The 19,812-nt window shown below is 45.2% G+C and overlaps 1 protein-coding gene across 1 annotated transcript in view; it reads left to right on the top strand.

Moving 5' to 3' along the window:
* LOC138301445 (major histocompatibility complex class I-related gene protein-like) overlaps window positions 1–17,966 on the top strand; it is a 253,163-nt gene extending 235,197 nt beyond the window's left edge. The window contains exons 7-8 of the mRNA XM_069241944.1: window positions 16,762–16,797; window positions 17,671–17,966. Coding sequence (XP_069098045.1) covers window positions 16,762–16,797; window positions 17,671–17,735 — 101 coding nt within the window. The 3' untranslated portion in view covers window positions 17,736–17,966. The remainder of the gene's footprint in view (window positions 1–16,761; window positions 16,798–17,670) is intronic.
* The last annotated feature ends 1,846 nt before the right edge of the window (window positions 17,967–19,812 follow it).

Here is a 19,812-nt window from a genome sequence, read left to right as displayed (position 1 = left end):
CCACTCTACTGCACTCACCACCATTCCACACCACTGCACTCAGCACCACTCCACACCACTGCACTCTACTCTGCACCACTCCACTCTACTACACTGCCCACCACTCCACAACACTGCACTCTACTCTTCACCACTCCACACCACTGCACTCTACTCTGCACCACTCCACACCACTCCACTCTACTCTACACCACTCCATTCTGCACCTGTCTACTCTACTCTGTACCACTCTACTCTATGCCAATGCACTCTACCCCACTCTAGGCCACTCCACTCTATTTGCCACCGCTCCACGCCACTGCAATCTACTCTGCGCCACTCCACACCACTGCACTGTACTCTTCACCACTCCACACCACTGCACTGTACTCTGCACCATTCCACTCTGCACCTCTCTACTCTACTCTGTACCACTCTACTCTGTGCCAATGCACTCTACCCCACTCTAGTCTAGGCCACTCCACTCTACTCTGTACCGCTCCACGGCACTGCAATCTACTCCGCACCACTCCACACCATTGCAGTCTACTCTGCTCCACTCCATTCTGCACCTCTCTACCCCTCTCTGTACCACTCTAATCTATGTCAATGCACTGTACCCCACTCTAGTCTAGGACGCTCCACTCTACTCTGTACCGCTCCACGCCACTGCGATCTACTCCGTACCACTCCACACCACTGCACTGTACTCTGCTCCACTCCATTCTGCACCTCTCTACCCCTCTCTGTACCACTCTAATCTATGCCAATGCACTCTGTCCCTCTCTAGTCTAGGCCACTCCATTCTACTCTGTACCGCTCCATGCCACTGCAATCTACTCCGCACCACTCCACACCACTGCACTGTACTCTGCACCACTCCATAGCACTGCACTCTACTCTGCACCACTCCACACCACTACACTCAGCACCACCCCACCCTGCTGCACTCCACGCCTCTCTACTGTACTCTGTACCACTCTACTATGTACCAGTGCACTCTTCGCCATTCTACTCTACACCACTGCACTCTTCACCACCGTCACCTCCGAACCGCTTCTCATCTGCAGGGAAAGGCTCAGGCTCCCAGCTTGCCCTACTGGCAGCATGAAAGCAGCAGTAGGATTGGACGGAGCATCCTGGCTGAGTGTTCCGAGGCAGAGAAGGAGCCTCTGCCTGCTCGCCTCAATCTGGCACTGTGTTGGACAGAGCCTATTGCGCATGTATGTACTGCCCGAGACGGCTCTCCAAATATAAATGGGCTCTCTCTGTTGCACCCCTGGCCCCCCGACTTTTGCAGTAAAAACATAATAAACATGGGTTGATGCTCCTCTGCCATAGAGGAGGAGCTGACCCTGGGTATAGAACTTTGTGCCGCTCTATGCAACTGCACTCTACCCTGCACCACTCCACCCTATGCCACTTTACTCTACTCTGAAACAATCTACTCTGCACTACTGCCACTCTACTCCAATCTCTGTCACACCACTCTAACCCAACACACTCCACGCCACTGCTAAACTAGTGCCCTCTACATCACTGCACTCTAAATGACTGCACTCTACACTAGTGCACTGTGACACTCTACTCTGCAACACTCCAGTGTCTGTCACTCCACTGTAACCAAACACAACACACTCCACACCACTGCTAAGCCAGTGCCCTCTACATCACTGCATTCTACATGACTGCCCTCTACACTAGTGCACTGTGACACTCTACTCTGCACCACTGCACTCTATGCCACTGGTCTCTACGCCGCTACTCCACTCTACACTACTGCACTGTGACACTCTACTCTGCAACACTGCACTCTATGCCACTCTACTCCACTGTCTGTCACTCCACTCTAACCCAACACACTCCACACCACTCCTAAACCAGTGCCCTCTACATCACTGCACTCTACATGACTGCCCTCTACACTAGTGCACTGTGACACTGAACTCTATGCCACTTTACTCTACACTTCTACATTGTGTGCCCCTCAACTATGCATCACTGCACTCTAGGCCATTGTACTTGCAGTACTCAGCTGTACCCCACTGCACTCTATGCCCCTGCACTCTACGGAACTATACTCTGCACCACTCTAAGCCTCTCGATTCGAGTCTGCACTCTACGGCATTGGACTCTACACCGTGTACTCTGACACTCAACTCTACTATGTGCCACTGCCGTCTGCATCACTCAGCTGTACGCCACTGCACTCTGCACCACTCTATGGTACTCCACACTGCACCACTCTAAGCCTCTCAATTCAACTCTCCACTCTACGGCATTTGAATTTACACCATGCACAATATGCCACTCAACTCAACTCTGTGTCACTGCTGTATGCATCGCTCAACTCTATGCCACTGCACTCTGCACCACTCTATGGTGCTATACACTGCACAACTGTACGCCACTCGACTTGACTCTGCACTCTACAGCATTGGACCCTACACCTTGCACTTTATGCCACTGAACTCTACTCTGTGTCACTGCTGTTTGCATCACTCAAATCTACGCCACTGCACTCTGCACCACTCTATGGAACTCTACACAGCACCAATCTACGCCACTACACTTGACTCTGCACTCTACAACATTGGACTCTACACCACACAATAGATGCCACTCAACTCTACTCTGTATCACTGCTGTGTGCATCACTCAACTCTACACCGCACTGTGCCACTCAACTCAACTCTTCGCCACTGCACTCTACACCACTCTGCTGTACTCTGCACCAGTCTATGCCACTGCACTCTGCACCGCTCTGCCCTACTCTGCACCAGTCTATGCCACTGCACTCTGCACCGCTCTGCTCTACTCTGCACCAGTCTATGCCACTGCACTCTGCACCGCTCTGCTCTACTCTGCACCAGTCTATGCCACTCCGCTTTGCTCTACTCTGCACTAGTCTGTGGCACTGCACTCTGCACTGCTCTCCTCTACTCTGCATCAGTCTTCGCCACTGCACTCTGCACCATTCTTCGCCACTGCACTCTGCACCGCTTTACTGTACTCTGCACCAGTCTGCGGCACTGCACGCTGCACTGCTCTACTGTACTCTGCACCAGTCTGTGGCACTGCACTCTGCACTGTTCTACTCTACTCTGCACCAGTCTATGCCACTGCACTTTGCACCGTTCTGCTCTACTCTGCACCATTCTTCACCACTGCACTCTGCACCGCTCTACTGTACTCTGCACCAGTGTGCGGCACTGCACGCTGCACCGCTCTACTGTACTCTGCACCAGTCTGTGGCACTGCACTCTGCACTGTTCTACTCTACTCTGCACCAGTCTACGCCACTGCACTCTGCACTGTTCTACTCTACTCTGCACCAGTCTGCACCACTGCACTCTGCACCGCTCTACTCTGCACCAGTCTGCACCACTGCACTCTGCACCAGTCTGCGGTACAGCACGCTGCACCGCTCTACTCTACTCTGCCCCACTGCATTTTAGAAAGCTGCATTGCACACCACTGAATTCTATGCTGCTTTGCTCAGTGCCACTGCACTCTACGCCACTATACTCAACAGCACTCTACGCCAATGCACTCTACATCAGTCCACTCTACCCTATGCCACTCCAGTGTATGCCACTCTACGCTTCCAGACCATGCCACTCCGCTACACAGCGCTCTCTGCCACTGCAGTCTACAGCACTCTACTCCTGTCTTCTCTACAACGCTCCACGCCCCTCTCGTCCATGTCATTCAGTTTTAGCCATTCTGGACTGCGGCCACGCTGGCATACTATATGGCTGAAACACATCGGCAAAGTCAATAGCTCTTTCATGGGCGAGACCTATTGTCTTTACCAATGCCTTTTTTAAACATTTGCCACATTGCGCTTCTTGGTAAACAAGGTGAGCGGTTTCCTTTAAAGCTTTTCGTAATTCTTTTTCTTTCTTTTTAATAAAATGTATTTCACGGCTTTGACTGCGCTGAACACGGCAAGCGCGCTCCACCGCCTTGAGATACCTACCACATACCACAGCACTGCTTACCACAGCACTGCCTACCACACACCACAGCACTGCTTACCACAGCACTGCCCACCACACACCACAGCACTGCTTACCACAGCACTGCCCACCACACACCACAGGACTGCTTACCACAGCACTGCCTACCACACACCACAGCACTGCCTACCACAGCACTGCCTACCACACACCACAGCACTGCCTACCACACACCACTGCCTACCACACACCACAGCACTGCTTACCACACCACTGCCTACCACACACCACAGCACTGCTTACCACAGCACTGCCCACCACACACCACAGCACTGCTTACCACAGCACTGCCTACCACACACCACAGCACTGCCTACCACAGCACTGCCTACCACACACCACAGCACTGCCTACCACACACCACTGCCTACCACACACCACAGCACTGCTTACCACACCACTGCCTACCACACACCACAGCACTGCTTACCACACACCACAACATTCTCTCGGGATTCTCGAATAGAAGCATTGGCATCTGGGTGTGTCTAGCTTATAAATAGGAGACGCCCAGACTGGTCATGGCAAAGGGTCATGGTACTTGTAGTCCTGGAAAGTAAATGGTTCTGTGTTCGGGTTCACCAGCCTTGGACATGGAAATAGACATCGAACAGCCATTCATGATTATGGCACATTAATTATGTACTTATAAATGTCACTATTTTCTTCAAACTGTTCAATTCAAGCTATCTGAAAGCTTGCTGTTTATGAAGCCAACCAAACTTTGTTCTGTGACTTTCATCATTCACCTGCACTGTGGAACAATGGTTCGTCTGCAACAAAAAAGGAACGGGGGTGTTAGAAAAGGAGGCAGAGGTTAGTGGATAGAAAAGGAGGCAGAGAGTAGTGGAAAGAAAAGGAGGCAGAGGGTAGTGGAAAGAAAAGGAGGCAGAGGTTAGTGGAAAGAAAAGGAGGCAGAGGTTAGTGGAGAGAAAAGGAGGCAGAGGGTAGTGGAAAGAAGAGGAGGCAGAGGTTAGTGGAGAGAAAAGGAGGCAGAGGTGAGTGGACAGAAAAGGAGGCAGAGGGTAGTGGGGAGAAAAGGAGGCAGAGGGTAGTGGAAAGAAAAGGAGGCAGAAGTTAGTGGAGAGAAAAGGAGGCAGAGGGTAGTGGAAAGAAAAGGAGGCAGAGGGTAGTGGAAAGAAGAGGAGGCAGAGGTTAGTGGAGGGAAAAGGAGGCAGAGGTTAGTGGAGAGAAAAGGAGGCAGAGGTGAGTGGAAAGAAAAGGAGGCAGAGGGTAGTGGAAAGGAAAGGAGGCAGAGGTTAGTGGAGAGAAAAGGAGGCAGAGAGTAGTGGAGAGAAAAGGAGGCAGAGGGTAGTGGAAAGAAAAGGAGGCAGAGGGTAGTGGAAAGAAAAGGAGGCAGAGAGTAGTGGAGAGAAAAGGAGGCAGAGGGTAGTGGAAAGAAGAGGAGGCAGAGGGCAGTGGAAAGAAAAGGAGGCAGAGGGCAATGGAAAGAAGAGGAGGCAGAGGTTAGTGGAAAGAAGAGGAGGCAGAGGGCAGTGGAAAGAAAAGGAGGCAGAGGGCAATGGAAAGAAGAGGAGGCAGAGGTTAGTGGAAAGAAATGGAGGCAGAGGGTAGTGGAAAGAAAACTCAAGACTCCTAATTTCTTTTAAGGGGAAGCTGAAAGTGTATTTGTTGGATTCCCCGGGGAATCCTGGGTTCTGCACTTATCAGGTTGTCTCCTTTCCTTGTCCTTTCGCCCCTTCTTCCGAGGTGCAATATCTCCTTTCTTTTCTCTCATCTTCTTTCCTCACGGAACTGGATGCCTCAGACAGGATAGTAACAGGTTTCGTATTTTTCTTTCTTTTCCCCTTTTTTATGTAGCTCTTCTAGGGTCCAGATATTCTACCGTCTGAATTTATGACTCGCAATTTGCGATTTTTAGTGACTAGCTAATTGTGAGTTGCAAACCCTGAAGTACAACAGTGTCAGAGACAGTTTGCAATTTCCAAATAGGTCACAATTGACGTGCCTCATTAATATTCATGAGGCAGGCCGCAATTTGCAACTCAGTGGGAATGGCCACACTCACAGGGATGGTGGCCTGCTGGCCTGCTTTTTGACTATAACAGTTTTTTTTAAACACAGCCCATTTACTGTAAAGGAAAACAGGATGCATTTCAAACAAAAAAATGAAAAGTTTTCTTTTCATTTTTTAAGGGTAGGCAGTGGTCCCTGGCCCCACTACCTGCTCTTTAAAAATGTTGGTGCCCCCATTCCTAAAGGGGGAAGGCTCTATCAGGGGCCAATGAGTTACCACCTCCTTCATGGGGTCAGTAAAGTATGAATGTTTCGCGACTGCATTCGGTCAGAAAACATTTATTCCAGTGCAATTCGGTATCAGGAAGGAACGCTCTAAACACTCCCCTTCCTAATACCAAATCACAAAAGCAAAACGTGATTTGGTAACAAGTTACTGACTCGCATTTTGTTGCTTATATATGGTATATATGGTAAAAAGCATTTTACCAGTCGCAAACGGCCTAATAGGCTGTTTATGGTCCTTAAACTGCTTTGTACATCTGGCTGTCCATGGTTTGTTATCTCAGTTTTCCTTCACTTCTATTTTAAGCTTCCCGCACCTTTCTTCTGCTCATACGCTTCTGTGAACTAGTGAGGGACCCAAACTAAAGAGTTTTCAAAGTCGACAAAAACAAAACTCCCCTTTACTCTTCTAGGCAGTAAATAATGTGCAAAGAATCTTCCCTGAATAGCCAGTTATATTACTTTTAGTAATAGCCAAAACTAAAATCAAGTTAAATCACATGTCGGCTGCATCCTTTCCGGGAATAACCACTCTTGCCCTGAAAGCACTTTTAAAGGCTCCCTCTCCCGCCTCCTTTTCACCAGGACTGTCTTCCCCTTTCAGTAGACATTGAGAGACTTCCTGGAAAGAGTCTCTGCAGCCCACGCAAAGGTGCCCTCAAAACCCACCTCCTCCTTTTCACACACAACACGGACTTAAGGATCAGGTCGTGGAGCAATCTTCTCCTATCCTCTTCTCTAGAGAGACACAATCCAGGCCGCAATCAACTTTATTTACCTCACCCTCAAGCCGTCTGATGATGCTCCATGCTTCCTCCCCGTTCATCCCCAACACCCCTCACGCATTCTACTCCACCTCTGGTCCACCCAGAAAACAACTCTACCCCGGATTCTCCTGCAATCCAATATGTCCCCCACAACCTATAGCTCACTGCCAGCACTAGACCTTGAGCATCCCCTCCTCACAGACCATCTCTGCACTGTTGCTCTCCAGTCTCCCACAAACCATTATCCCCCCTATGATTACCTCCTCCACCCTTCTCTTCACCTCACAGTCAGCCCATAAGCGCCCCCCCAAACTTCCAGCATACCGAGAGACGACCGTCTAACCAGACCCATTACCCCCTCAACAACTCAAGCCTGTCCTATCTCCTAGAGAGTTGCGCAACTTCCGAATCCTCAACCCCCTCCTCCTCTCTCCCCGCAGTGCGCTGCCCGATTTCCACCATCCTATATCAGACTTTAGTCAAACTCACAGGCACCAGGCCAGTGTATGATCATCCCATCCTAACTTGATACAAATCGCAACTACTCTTCCTGAACCCCAAGTCAGAAAGTCAAAAGCTTCTCCTTAAACTGCATGCTACACAATTGTTGGTCTGCAGTCAAACACTGTCTAGAGATATCGATATCGTGGCCCATAATCTTGACATCCTGATCCTAACTGAAACATGGCTCGATGACTCATCTACCCACACTCTACACTGTAGGAAAGTAGCCTCTTTCTAGCATGGTTACCCCCTGTTTGTGTGTGTGTGTCAGTGTTTTTTTACTGTGTTACTGGGATCCTGCTAGCCAGGACCCCAGTGCTCATGGATAAAAACCTATTTGTCATTGTGTTTTGCCTGTCTCACTGGGATCCTGCTAGCCAGGACCCCAGTGCTCATAGTTTGTGGCCTATAAGTGTTCCCTGTGTAGTGCCTAACTGTCTCACTGAGGCTCTGCTAACCAGAACCTCAGTGGTTATGCTCTCTCTGCTTTTAAAATTGTCACTGTAGGCCAGTGACTACATTTACCGATTTCAATTGGCACACTGGACCCCTCTTATAAGTCCCTAGTATATGGTACTGAGGTGCCCAGGGTATTGGGGTTCCAGGAGATCCCTATGGGCTGCAGCATTTCTTTTGCCACCCATAAGAAGCTCAGACAAACCCTTGCACAGGCCTGCCACTGAAACCACAAAAAAAGTGAAAATGGCTGTGAAATAATGTGTGCGTTATTTCACGCAGGCTGCAATGGCAGGCCTGTACAAAAAAGAGGAGACCCTGTAACCCTAACCTGACCTGGGTTAAACTACAACAAACACAAATACGGTCTACAGGTAGGGCTAAATTCAAACATTATTATTCAAGGCCAGTGCTCAATACTGTCCTTATGGATCAATTACTTCCCATTATTTATTACAATTAGTTTTGTACAAGGACAGCAGTGGCTCATCAGAGAGTTATATACACAACACAATTATTTACATAACCTACTAACACATACCATACCAATTTCTTTTGTCTACAACTAAGAGATCCTTATAAATTGTACATAATCTAAACACTGGCAATATGCCAGAAGAGGGTTGTGCCCAACATTGTTTCTTAAATGGGGGTTACCATTACAAGATCGTGATTGTAATGCACTCGATTGCGTTGATTGAAAGTTCAAATATCAGCAACAAGCAAATACCCATTTATTTATTTTTACGGTATTTTGCAGTACTTATTAAGTTCTTTTATCAAAATCACTTGGATTAAAGAACACAATCTCGCAAAAATATGTGTCAACGCGTTTCGACCTCTTCAGTCAGGGCCTCGTCAGGACTATCAGGGGGCAACGGAACCTCTACAAAAATTAAAACAGAAATTAAAACACAATAATTAGCTAAAAATACCTGAGGAATCACTGCAACAAGAGAGTTTTACTCTGTGCGTCAGTGCCAAACTTACACTAAAAACCTTTTTGCCCAAAACATCACTTCCTGTGGATCAACTGTAACTGCTACCCGAGTGTGACTGGTACCGTGCCTTTGTCAGTGATTCAAGAACAGCAATTGGAAGGTATTAAAATATAGTGATCAAAAGCACTTTGTGTTGTTAACGAGCATGCATTTTTTAAAGCTCATCAAAACATGCAACAAGTTCGGGGTAATACCTTTTTCTGTTGATATCAAAATTCCTCAGGAGTCACTGCGTTCTTTTCAAAACTGAAAAATAGTAAATCCAGAAACTCTTGACTCATTCGCATGTCTTTGCAGTGAGAATTAAAGGCAGTATTCAAAGAGTTTTTGTAGAAAAAAATAATTTCAAGCGACTCGAAATGGGGTCTTACTTTGTTGTCCCAAGTAACGGAATGACTCAATACCGGAAACATGGTGACATACAATTTATTTCACCACCGTCAAGGCTGCCGAGATAAAGGGGTGAGTTACTATCTTTCCCGGAAAATCCAGGAGTCAACACTTCCTCAATTTGGGCGGGATGCCACCTACTTGAATTGTATGCATCAGCTCATGCCTTTTCAAGCGCCTGCGAACAACGAACCTTACGCCGTTTTGGCGGTTCAGGTTCTGTCTTCTTAAGACGCTGCCTCGTAGCTCCTCGCGTCTCCAATGAACCATTGTACACGGTTCGTGGAGCGCGCGCATATCTAAAAAAAACTCACGCCATGCCATAGACTCGACTCACAAATGTTGCGTTATGCATGGACCAAACCAGCGGCCATCTTGGGGGGGAAAAATGCTCCCAGTTAACGTATAGAATGACAAGCCTGCATTTAACAGATCACCGTGGACTCAGAAATCAGTGTTATCCACAACATCAGTAAATGAATGTTATTGCATGTCTCTAAAACTGCCTGCATTTAAATGTCCATCAATGCATATTTGATCTAAATTAAACCAGGGGATAAATATCCAACATCAGACTTATCATCATTATATTGCAGCTTTTACATTTTTAAAAAAATATCATAAATATTCCCAATGTAGGCCAATGTTGGCCTCACAGCCATCTGATGATTACATGAATCCGCATTACAATAACTTTGCACCTGCACCAATGTCCGTTTGTAACATCCAGAATCCAGCTGCTTGAAGGCTGTTTCAACGTCAGCTGATCAATGTCCACATTTCATCACAATCATTCAAACCCTTCTTGGCTGTTTGATATTTTTCTATTATTCTCGCTTCTAATTTCAGAAGTTTTGTTGTTGTTGACAGTCCATCTAGTTTAGGCTGAACCACAGCCAATACTGTCCATCGGATATCTTCAGCTTTATGTTTGCACTCCAAAAAGCGTTCCACAAGCGGGGCTCCCTTTATTGCGCATTTATTCCTCGAACGGTGTTGCAGAATGCAGGTTTTGATTGGTTGAGAAGTTTGCCCTATATAAACTTTGTCACAGGGACACATTATACAGTACACAACAAACATTTTTTGTGTTGCAATTCGAAAAATCATTCTGTACATGTTTTTTACCATTTACTCTTATTTCCTTAGAGTCTTGTGTATATTGTCATGCAAAACAATGACAGCACCTATAGTGGCCTTGGACTGCTGGTAGTTGTAACATTGATCTCAGATTTTTCCCTTCTATTTGTGAGTGGGCTGCCTTAACCCACTGGTCTTTTAAGCTACGCGCTTTCTTAAAAGAAAAAAGAGGTTTCTCTATATCTAGATCTTTGATGATTTTCCAATTCTTTTCTATAATAGACCGTATTTTGTTGGCCTGTGGACTGAATGTAATAACGCATGTTAAAGGGGTTTCATTAGTTCTCAGTTTCGGGATGAGGAGTGTCTCTCTAGGTGTAAACCAGGCTCTTTTGGCCGCGGTTTTCACCAATTTTTTAGAATACCCTCTGCTAATTAATTTCTTTGTGAGTTCATCCGCGTTACAAAAATAGTTTTCTTTGTCAGTGCAATTTCTCCTGATTCTCAGAAACTGCCCATATGGAAGATTCTCTTTGAGTGTTCTAGGGTGCCCTCTGGAAAAATGTAACAATGTGTTTCGATCTGTGGGTTTTTTGTATAGGCTTACTTCTAACCTTCCATTCTTCGTCAGAATCCACAGGTCAAGGAAGTTAATTTTACTTTTATCTTTGTTCATGGTAAACTTAAAGTCAACTGTCCATTGATTCAGCCAATTAAGGAACAGATTAAGTTCTTCTACTGTACCTTCCCAAATCATTAGAATGTCATCAATATATCTATACCATTTGGTGATATGCATTTTAAAGGGGTTGGATTGTGGGTAAATCCACTTTTGTTCAAAAAAATCCATAACAAGGTTAGCAATTTCCAGAGCAAAGCTGCAACCCATTGCTACTCCTTTCACTTGTCGATACAGTTTTTCCTTGTATCTGAAAAAAAGATGTTCAAGCACCAAGTGGCTAGCGAGACTAGGAAGTCTGTAGGAGGATTTTTTGGCTCAGTGTCATTACTCAAAAAAAAATGTATGATCTCTATTGCCTCATCTTGAAGGATATTTGTATATAATGATTCTATATCAAACGTAGCCAATAATTGTCTCTCCTCATCAAAAGGCAAATTTTCTAACTTATTGATGATATCCATTGAGTCTCAAACATAGGCGGGAGTCTTAGTCACAAAAGGTTTAAGATAGACATCAACAAATTGGGCCAGGGGTTCCAACATAGAGCCACAGGCAGAAACAATTGGTTAAAAATGCATATAAGAGAATCTTCCATATGGGCAGTTTCTGAGAATCAGGAGAAATTGCACTGACAAAGAAAACTATTTTTGTAACGCGGATGAACTCACAAAGAAATTAATTAGCAGAGGGTATTCTAAAAAATTGGTGAAAACCGCGGCCAAAAGAGCCTGGTTTACACCTAGAGAGACACTCCTCATCCCGAAACTGAGAACTAATGAAACCCCTTTAACATGCGTTATTACATTCAGTCCACAGGCCAACAAAATACGGTCTATTATAGAAAAGATTTGGAAAATCATCAAAGATCTAGATATAGAGAAACCTCTTTTTTCTTTTAAGAAAGCGCGTAGCTTAAAAGACCAGTGGGTTAAGGCAGCCCACTCACAAATAGAAGGGAAAAATCTGAGATCAATGTTACAACTACCAGCAGTCCAAGGCCACTATAGGTGCTGTCATTGTTTTGCATGACAATATACACAAGACTCTAGGGAAATAAGAGTAAATGGTAAAATACATGTACAGAATGATTTTTCGAATTGCAACACAAAAAATGTTTGTTGTGTACTGTATAATGTGTCCCTGTGACAAAGTTTATATAGGGCAAACTTCTCAACCAATCAAAACCTGCATTCTGCAACACCGTTCGAGGAATAAATGCGCAATAAAGGGAGCCCCGCTTGTGGAACGCTTTTTGGAGTGCAAACATAAAGCTGAAGATATCCGATGGACAGTATTGGCTGTGGTTCAGCCTAAACTAGATGGACTGTCAACAACAACAAAACTTCTGAAATTAGAAGCGAGAATAATAGAAAAATATCAAACAGCCAAGAAGGGTTTGAATGATTGTGATGAAATGTGGACATTGATCAGCTGACGTTGAAACAGCCTTCAAGCAGCTGGATTCTGGATGTTACAAACGGACATTGGTGCAGGTGCAAAGTTATTGTAATGCGGATTCATGTAATCATCAGATGGCTGTGAGGCCAACATTGGCCTACATTGGGAATATTTATGATATTTTTTTAAAAATGTAAAAGCTGCAATATAATGATGATAAGTCTGATGTTGGATATTTATCCCCTGGTTTAATTTAGATCGAATATGCATTGATGGACATTTAAATGCAGGCAGTTTTAGAGACATAAAATAACATTAATTTACTGTTGTTTTGGATAACACTGATTTCTGAGTCCACGATGATCTGTTAAATGCAGGTTTGTCATTCTATACGTTAACTGGGAGTGTTTGCTGGTTTGGTCCGTGCATAACGCAACATTTGTGAGTGAGTTTTTGGAGATATCTGCGCGCTCCACGAACCGTATACAATGGTTCAGTGGAGACGCGAGGAGCTACGAGGCAGCGTCTTAAGAAGACGGAGCCCGAACCGCCAAGACGGCGTGAAGTTCGTCATTCGCAGGCGATTGAAAAGGCATGAGCTGATGCATACTATTCAATTAGGTGGCATCCCGCCCAAATTGAAGAAGTGTTGACTCCCGGATTTTCCGGGAAATATAGTAACTCACCCTTGCTTCTCCTTTATCTCGGCAGCCTTGACGGTGGTGAAATAAATTGTATCTCACCGTGTTCCCAGTATAGAGTCATTCCGTTACCTGGGACAACAAAGTAAGACCCCATTTCGAGTCGCTTGAAATTACTTTTTTCTACAAAAACTCTTTGAATACTGCCTTTAATTCTCACTGCAAAGACATACGAGTGAGTCAAGAGTTTCTGGATTTACTATTTTTCAGTTTTGAAAAGAACGCAGTGATTCCTGAGCAATTTTGAAATCAACAGAAAAAGGTATTACCCCGAACTTGTTGCATGTTTTGATGAGCATTAAAAAATGCATGCTCGTTAACAACACAAAGTGCTTTTGATCACTATATTTTAATACCTTCCAATTGCTGTTCTTGAATCACTGACAAAGGCACGGTACCAGTCACACTCGGGTAGCAGTTACAGTTGATCCACAGGAAGTGATGTTTTGGGCAAAAAGGTTTTTAGTGTAAGTTTGGCACTGACGCACAGAGTAAAACTCTCTTGTTGCAGTGATTCATCAGGTATTTTTAGCTAATTGTGGTGTTTTAATTTCTGTTTTAATTTTTGTAGAGGTTCCGTTGCCCCCTGATAGTCCTGATGAGGCCCTGACTGAAGAGGTCGAAACGCGTTGACACATATTTTTGCGAGATTGTGTTCTTTAATCCAAGTGATTTTGATAAAAGAACTTGATAAGTACTGCAAAATACCGTAAAAAAATAAATAAATGGGTATTTGCTTGTGGTGATATTTGAACTTTCAATCATCGCAATTGAGTGGATTACAATCACGATCTTGTAATGGTAACCCCCATTTAAGAAACAATGTTGGGCACAACCCTCTTCTGGCATATTGCCAGTGTTTAGATTATGTACAATTTATAAGGATCTCTTAGTTGTAGACAAAATGAAATTGGTATTGTATGTGTTAGTAGGTTATGTAAATAATTGTGTTGTGTATATAACTCTCTGATGAGCCACTGCTGTCCTTGTACAAAACTAATTGTAAGAAATAATGGAAAGTAATTGATCCATAAGGACAGTATTGAGCACTGGCCTTGAATAATAATGTTTGAATTTAGCCCTACCTGTAGACCATTTTTGTGTTTGTTGTAGTTTAACCCAGGTCAGGTTAGGGTTACAGGGTCTCCTCTTTTTTGTACAGGCCTGCCATTGCAGCCTGCGTGAAATAACGCACACATTATTTAGAGTAGCTGAAGCCACTCCTCTTTTCAAAAAACAACCTCTGGATCCAGAGAACATGAACAACTACTGCCCAGTCCCCACACTCCTATTCTTAGGCAAAGTCATTCAGAGTTCATTAGCGTCTCAACTTTACACATTCGATCAAGCAACCTCCTAGACAATCTCCAGTCAGGTTCCTGTGAGTGCCAAAGTACAGAAACTGCAATGCTACAAGAAGTCAATGACTCACCTAGGATCCTCGACTCTGGTAACTCGTGTCTCCTGGTCCACCTGGATTTATCCTCTGCATTCGACAATGTCAACCATCTGGACCTTCTTAGCACTCTAGAACAACACGAGGGTTGTGGAGGCACAGTCATCATCTGATTCTCCTCATACCTAACTCACCGTTCCCAAATCATGAAAATAGCAAACGCGTTCTAAAGACCAGTCAAGGGGTCCCTCAAGGCCTACTGTCTTTAACCTCTACCTAGATCCCTATGTGTGATTCTCAGACACTCTGGGATTCTCTTCCAACTCTAAGCTGACGACTCCCAAATACACATGAAAGTAGCTGCTCCAGAAGACGTTGCCCTGCTTTCATTCATGCTCTCGAAGATTCAAAACTGGATGTCTAACCACCATTTAAAAGTCAAACCAACTAAAACAGAATTTATTTTGATGTCACCTCTGAAAGTGAAAAGTCCAGTGCATGAGTGGATGGCCAGCTTTCCCACCCTGGACGGCTGCCCGGCCATGGTCCAGAGTGCCAGATCACTTGGTGTCACCCTTGACAATCATCTCAATCTTCACAGCCACATGACAGCCATGACCAAAAGCACACAATACCAACGTAGGCAGCTTTGGGGCATCAGACATTTGATCCCAGAACAAGACCTCAAAACAGCGATGCAGTCTCTCGTTCTCCCAGGATAGATTATGGAAATGCCCTTCTCTCAGGCATTCCGAAGTTCACGTAGGCCCACTGAGAGCAACACTACATGCAGCAGTGCACTTCATTTTAGGTCTCAAGAAGTTTGACCACATTTCCCCTGTCCTGCTAACCCTCCAATGGCTTCCCATTAAGGCGTGGGCCTAGTTCTTAATTTGAGTCAGTGGTTCCTAGTGTAGCGCACCAGCACTGATTTTAGATGGCCAGCACTTATTTTTCTGCCTCAAGCATTTACTGCGAGCATAAGACACATATGGGTAAGAGGGAGGAAGAGAAAAATGAAAAAGCGTCACAAAGGGAGCAAGCAGAAACCTGCAAGAGTGAGCTGAAGGGACAAGGAGTGACTCTAAATGGATTAAGAAGCCCTGAGATGGCTTCAGGATTAGGCTGCCTCAGTATTCCTTGCTCACACATTTAATTGCAGCAGCTGTGTGTTTCAGAGGAGAGCTTTGGGCACTGGCACCTTTTTATTTACGATTAAGACCTACTCGGGCCCAATTTAAAACCACCAGCATTACCCAGAGCACTGGACCCCTCTTTACCCTCTTATCTATACAAGAAACTAAAAATCTCTTGATCAAATAGGGGTTCCAGAAATGCCCAGTCCCTGCTCCTGGAACCTCCTACCTTCAGGCGAGAATAATGCATGAGCCAGTCATTCTCTGGTAGTGACACAAATCTGGAACTCTCTGCCTCCTCCCTCCATCTAACCACCTTCCTAGCAGCCTTCAAGAAGGATCCCAAGCTCCTCCTATTTGACGGACACCTTGGTTAACCTCTGGCAAACGTAGGTAAGCGCTCTCTCAACCTGGCTCGGAAGTACCTTCGTATGTGACCCCCACCATCTAAATAGATGCCTTAGCTCTGTACGGCCTCTGACTAACTGCGGTAATTGTCTCATGTGGTAACTCCTGCACACATCTTCTGATGTAAAAGTCCGAGTTTAGTCACTGTAATAAGAACTCGCTGTAACCCAGGTATCCTGCTGCTGTTGTAAAGCTCTCTCGGGCCTTCGGGCAAAAGTAACACGAAGTCGAGCCGCGCCCCCCCCTGAGTGAGGTTGGACCGGACCCTCTGAGCTCCCCTTGCTGCTCGGGAGGCGCTGAGGGGTCGCATCCCTTGGACTTCAGCGTCTCTGCGTCGTGCTCCGGGTCATGTCTCCTCCCGGGTCCTGCACCAACTGGGCCTCTGTTTCCAGTGTCTTGTCTCCCGAGCCCCCTGTGACTCGTCCTCGCATTCTGGCCTCCTCTGTAGGTTTCCTTCTGCCTGACGCCCGTCTCTCGTTCCTGCTCTTTCACATGTGAGAGATGTGAGTCCTTGGTCTGTTTCCATATGTGGTCTCTGTCCTCCTACTCTGTACTAACTTTCCTTTGTTTCTATTACAGAAGGTGGCATGGTGGAGCCCTCTCCGATGGTCACCAGTAAGTACGGGTCCTTTTAGGGTCACCACCCGTCCGTAATCTTCACGGACCTTCCGTAATTTAGCGCTAATGTCCATTCTCCGTGATGGCAGGTGTAACAAACATTTGTCCATAATTTTAGCCTTTAGCCTTTCAGCTAAAGGAATAAAGTTACAATTGAGATTCCCCCGCTGGATTGGAAGGGAGGGAGACTCCTGTGCTGTGATTCCAAGGGAGGGGTGGACAGCCAATAAACAAGCCTTCTTGCCAGGATGCCTGCTTCCCAAAAGAAATGCAAATGTGCACAACTGCTTAATCTGCAAAAGTAAAGGCTGCTTGGGAGGCAATATAGGATTCAACTGATGGAGTCATTTAAGCTTTCTGATGGCAAAGATATTTTCTTTTTGAGAGGTACTGTAAGGGTGTTCCAAGCTGAGCTGTGGAGCGCCTGCTTTTTATGGACAGTTCTAAAAAATGTTTCCAATAGGTATAATTTGCATATTATTCAAATATGTATTTGAGAAACATTTGTTATATTTAACCTAAATTTATCTGCACATTATGTGGCTGCCTATAGTACACTGTGCGTTATGCACATGTAAAATAAGGACTTACACATTGGCACTACTTTCTGAGAACTTGCAGCACTAAAAGTACATAGCTCGCCTTCCAGCTGTGCCAAACACGATTCAATTCTGTAGGCCTCTGATGCGTGCACATAAACATCTGTAGTGGTGCATTAACCCATAGAGGTTTCACACCATAAAATAAGCTTTTCCCACTGATTATCTTAACTTTCATTTATTTTTCATTTAAGGCGTGTGTTATTTTATATGTAGTTACTTGATGGTGAAAGACCAGCGAAATACTAACAGAATATTTTTGTTTTTTTAGGCTCACTCTTGAATCTGCCTCCGTGCTCGCGGACCATGTCCCCACTGCAAGAGGAGTCCATTTGAAGCACTCCGACTGCTGCATTTAATAGCTATGTAATGTGTGAAAAGCCAGTGATATTAGCAAATGTGCCCGGCCTTCCCTTACATTCGTCATGTACCTTTGTCTTTTTTTAGATATTGTGTCAGATTAACTTGTGATCTGTATTTAACACAGTGTATTATTCATCCTACAGAACCGTACAAAAATCACTGACTTCTGGTTTTAAAGGAGGTTAATAAAAAGAAATGACCCTAGTCAGCGGCTGAGGTGCAGTGCGTGAGGTGCAGTGCGTGAGGTGCAGTGCGTGACTGGGAAGCCGGGGCTGAAACCTCAGCTTTCCTGCATATTTACATTTTGTGATCTGAGTCAAATTAGTTTACTACAATAGTCTAATTTACTTGAAAGTGAAATTTGAGAGAACGTTCAAGTAATTCAGTTTAAGACAGACTGTACCAAAAACTCACATGTATGTGTTATTAGCCTGTAATGTTCCACCGTCCTCAGCAATAACATTGGCCGTGACGTAACGCACACCAGGCAGTGGGTTCACTTTGTTCACTTGTGATGTGTCAAGAAGGAGGGTTAATGAATGTTTTAAAGTAATGGTTCGAGTAAACTGGCCCTGAGAGACAAAAGCAGTGCCTTAAGGCTGAGGGGGTTATTACAACCTTGGAGGAGGTGTTAATCCGTCCCAAAAGTGACGGTAAAGTGATGGATTTAACACCAGCCGTATTACGAGTCCATTATATCCTATGGAACTCGTAATACGGCTGGTGGTATATCCGTCACATTACTGTCACTTTTGGGACGGATTAACACCTCCTCCAAAGTTGTAATAACTCCCTGAGTGCCAAAGCTCTTATGTTGTTGGTTTGTTAGAAACAGTGTTTATACCAACCCACGGCGGAGAGCTCCGGAGTTGAGGCTCAGGGCACTTCGAGTTTCTCACAGTGCTTGTCACCGTGTCAACAGGTGTGAACCTTAACAAAATTAAATAAAACAAATGCAATAAACAGTAACTAAATCGCTGACATGCGTTACATTAACTGTTAAAGGTAGAATGTTTACCTTCAAAACGTTAATGTAATGTATGGTAGTGATTTAGTTACTGTTTATATTGTTTAAATATTATTAAAAAATGCAATATTACTTACCCGCTGCCTGCACATCCTCCGGTCCTGATGTTCTTCTGCAGTCATCAAGGGCCCTGTAGCCAGCTAACCACTCCAGATGCTGCTTTCATGCTGTTAAGCAGGCTGACAGCAGTGCCAGGATTGATTGCAGAAGGAAGGCACAATGCTCTTTCAGGCACTGGGTGCCCGTACCTTCTCTCCACCCAGCAGTCTAAGGCAGCTTCGGTTGGAGAGGTTTAGAGTGCGCATGTCACCTGGCCGTTGCAAGACAGCTAGCCAAAGTGACATGCGCACTTGAAACTGCTGCAGGCAGCCAGCACTCCTCCCTGTGGCCAGTCGGCAGCGATGGCCCGCTGCGCTCTCACACTCAGCTTGGGCTGGCAGAGGAAAAACTGAAATGGTAATAAAGTCATTTTATTTTTTTACTTTTGCTGCCCCTGCAGGGGGGGTGAGATGATTCTTCTCCGCCCACATGGAGAAGCTGCCACTGTATGAATGTTAGTGCAATGTTGTGATCTAATGTACTAAATTGAAACAGCGCTATATATTTTTAAAACAATTTTATTGCTTTATGCCAAAAGAGGTTACAATGCAGGCCAGGAGCTGGTTACATAACCACAGATTCCATCATAAGTTTACAGAAGAACAGTGTTTTGGATACATACCTTTATGAAGAGTTAGCACACAATTTTTTAGATGCTTCTATGTAAAAAGCTGACCCATAAAACCTGTCCCTCTACACCCTCCTGCCCAGTTGCGGGTGCCTTACCTTTCATCATAGGGAGGGGGTAGAAATGAACCCTGTGGGGAAATCATGATAGTGTGTCAGAGATAGACGCGCTTAGAGCACTGCCTTGTGTAGTTGCCAGATGTGGCAAGAACAACGAGTACATGTAAACCAAGCGTGTATGCGTTGCGGTGGTTACAGCGTAGAAGAGAATCATCCGTGGTGCAGTCTTTAAAGCAC

The sequence above is a fragment of the Pleurodeles waltl genome, chromosome 6 (assembly GCF_031143425.1).
Source record: "Pleurodeles waltl isolate 20211129_DDA chromosome 6, aPleWal1.hap1.20221129, whole genome shotgun sequence".
NCBI lineage: Eukaryota > Metazoa > Chordata > Amphibia > Caudata > Salamandridae > Pleurodeles > Pleurodeles waltl.
This window is presented reverse-complemented; position numbering and strand designations above follow the sequence as displayed.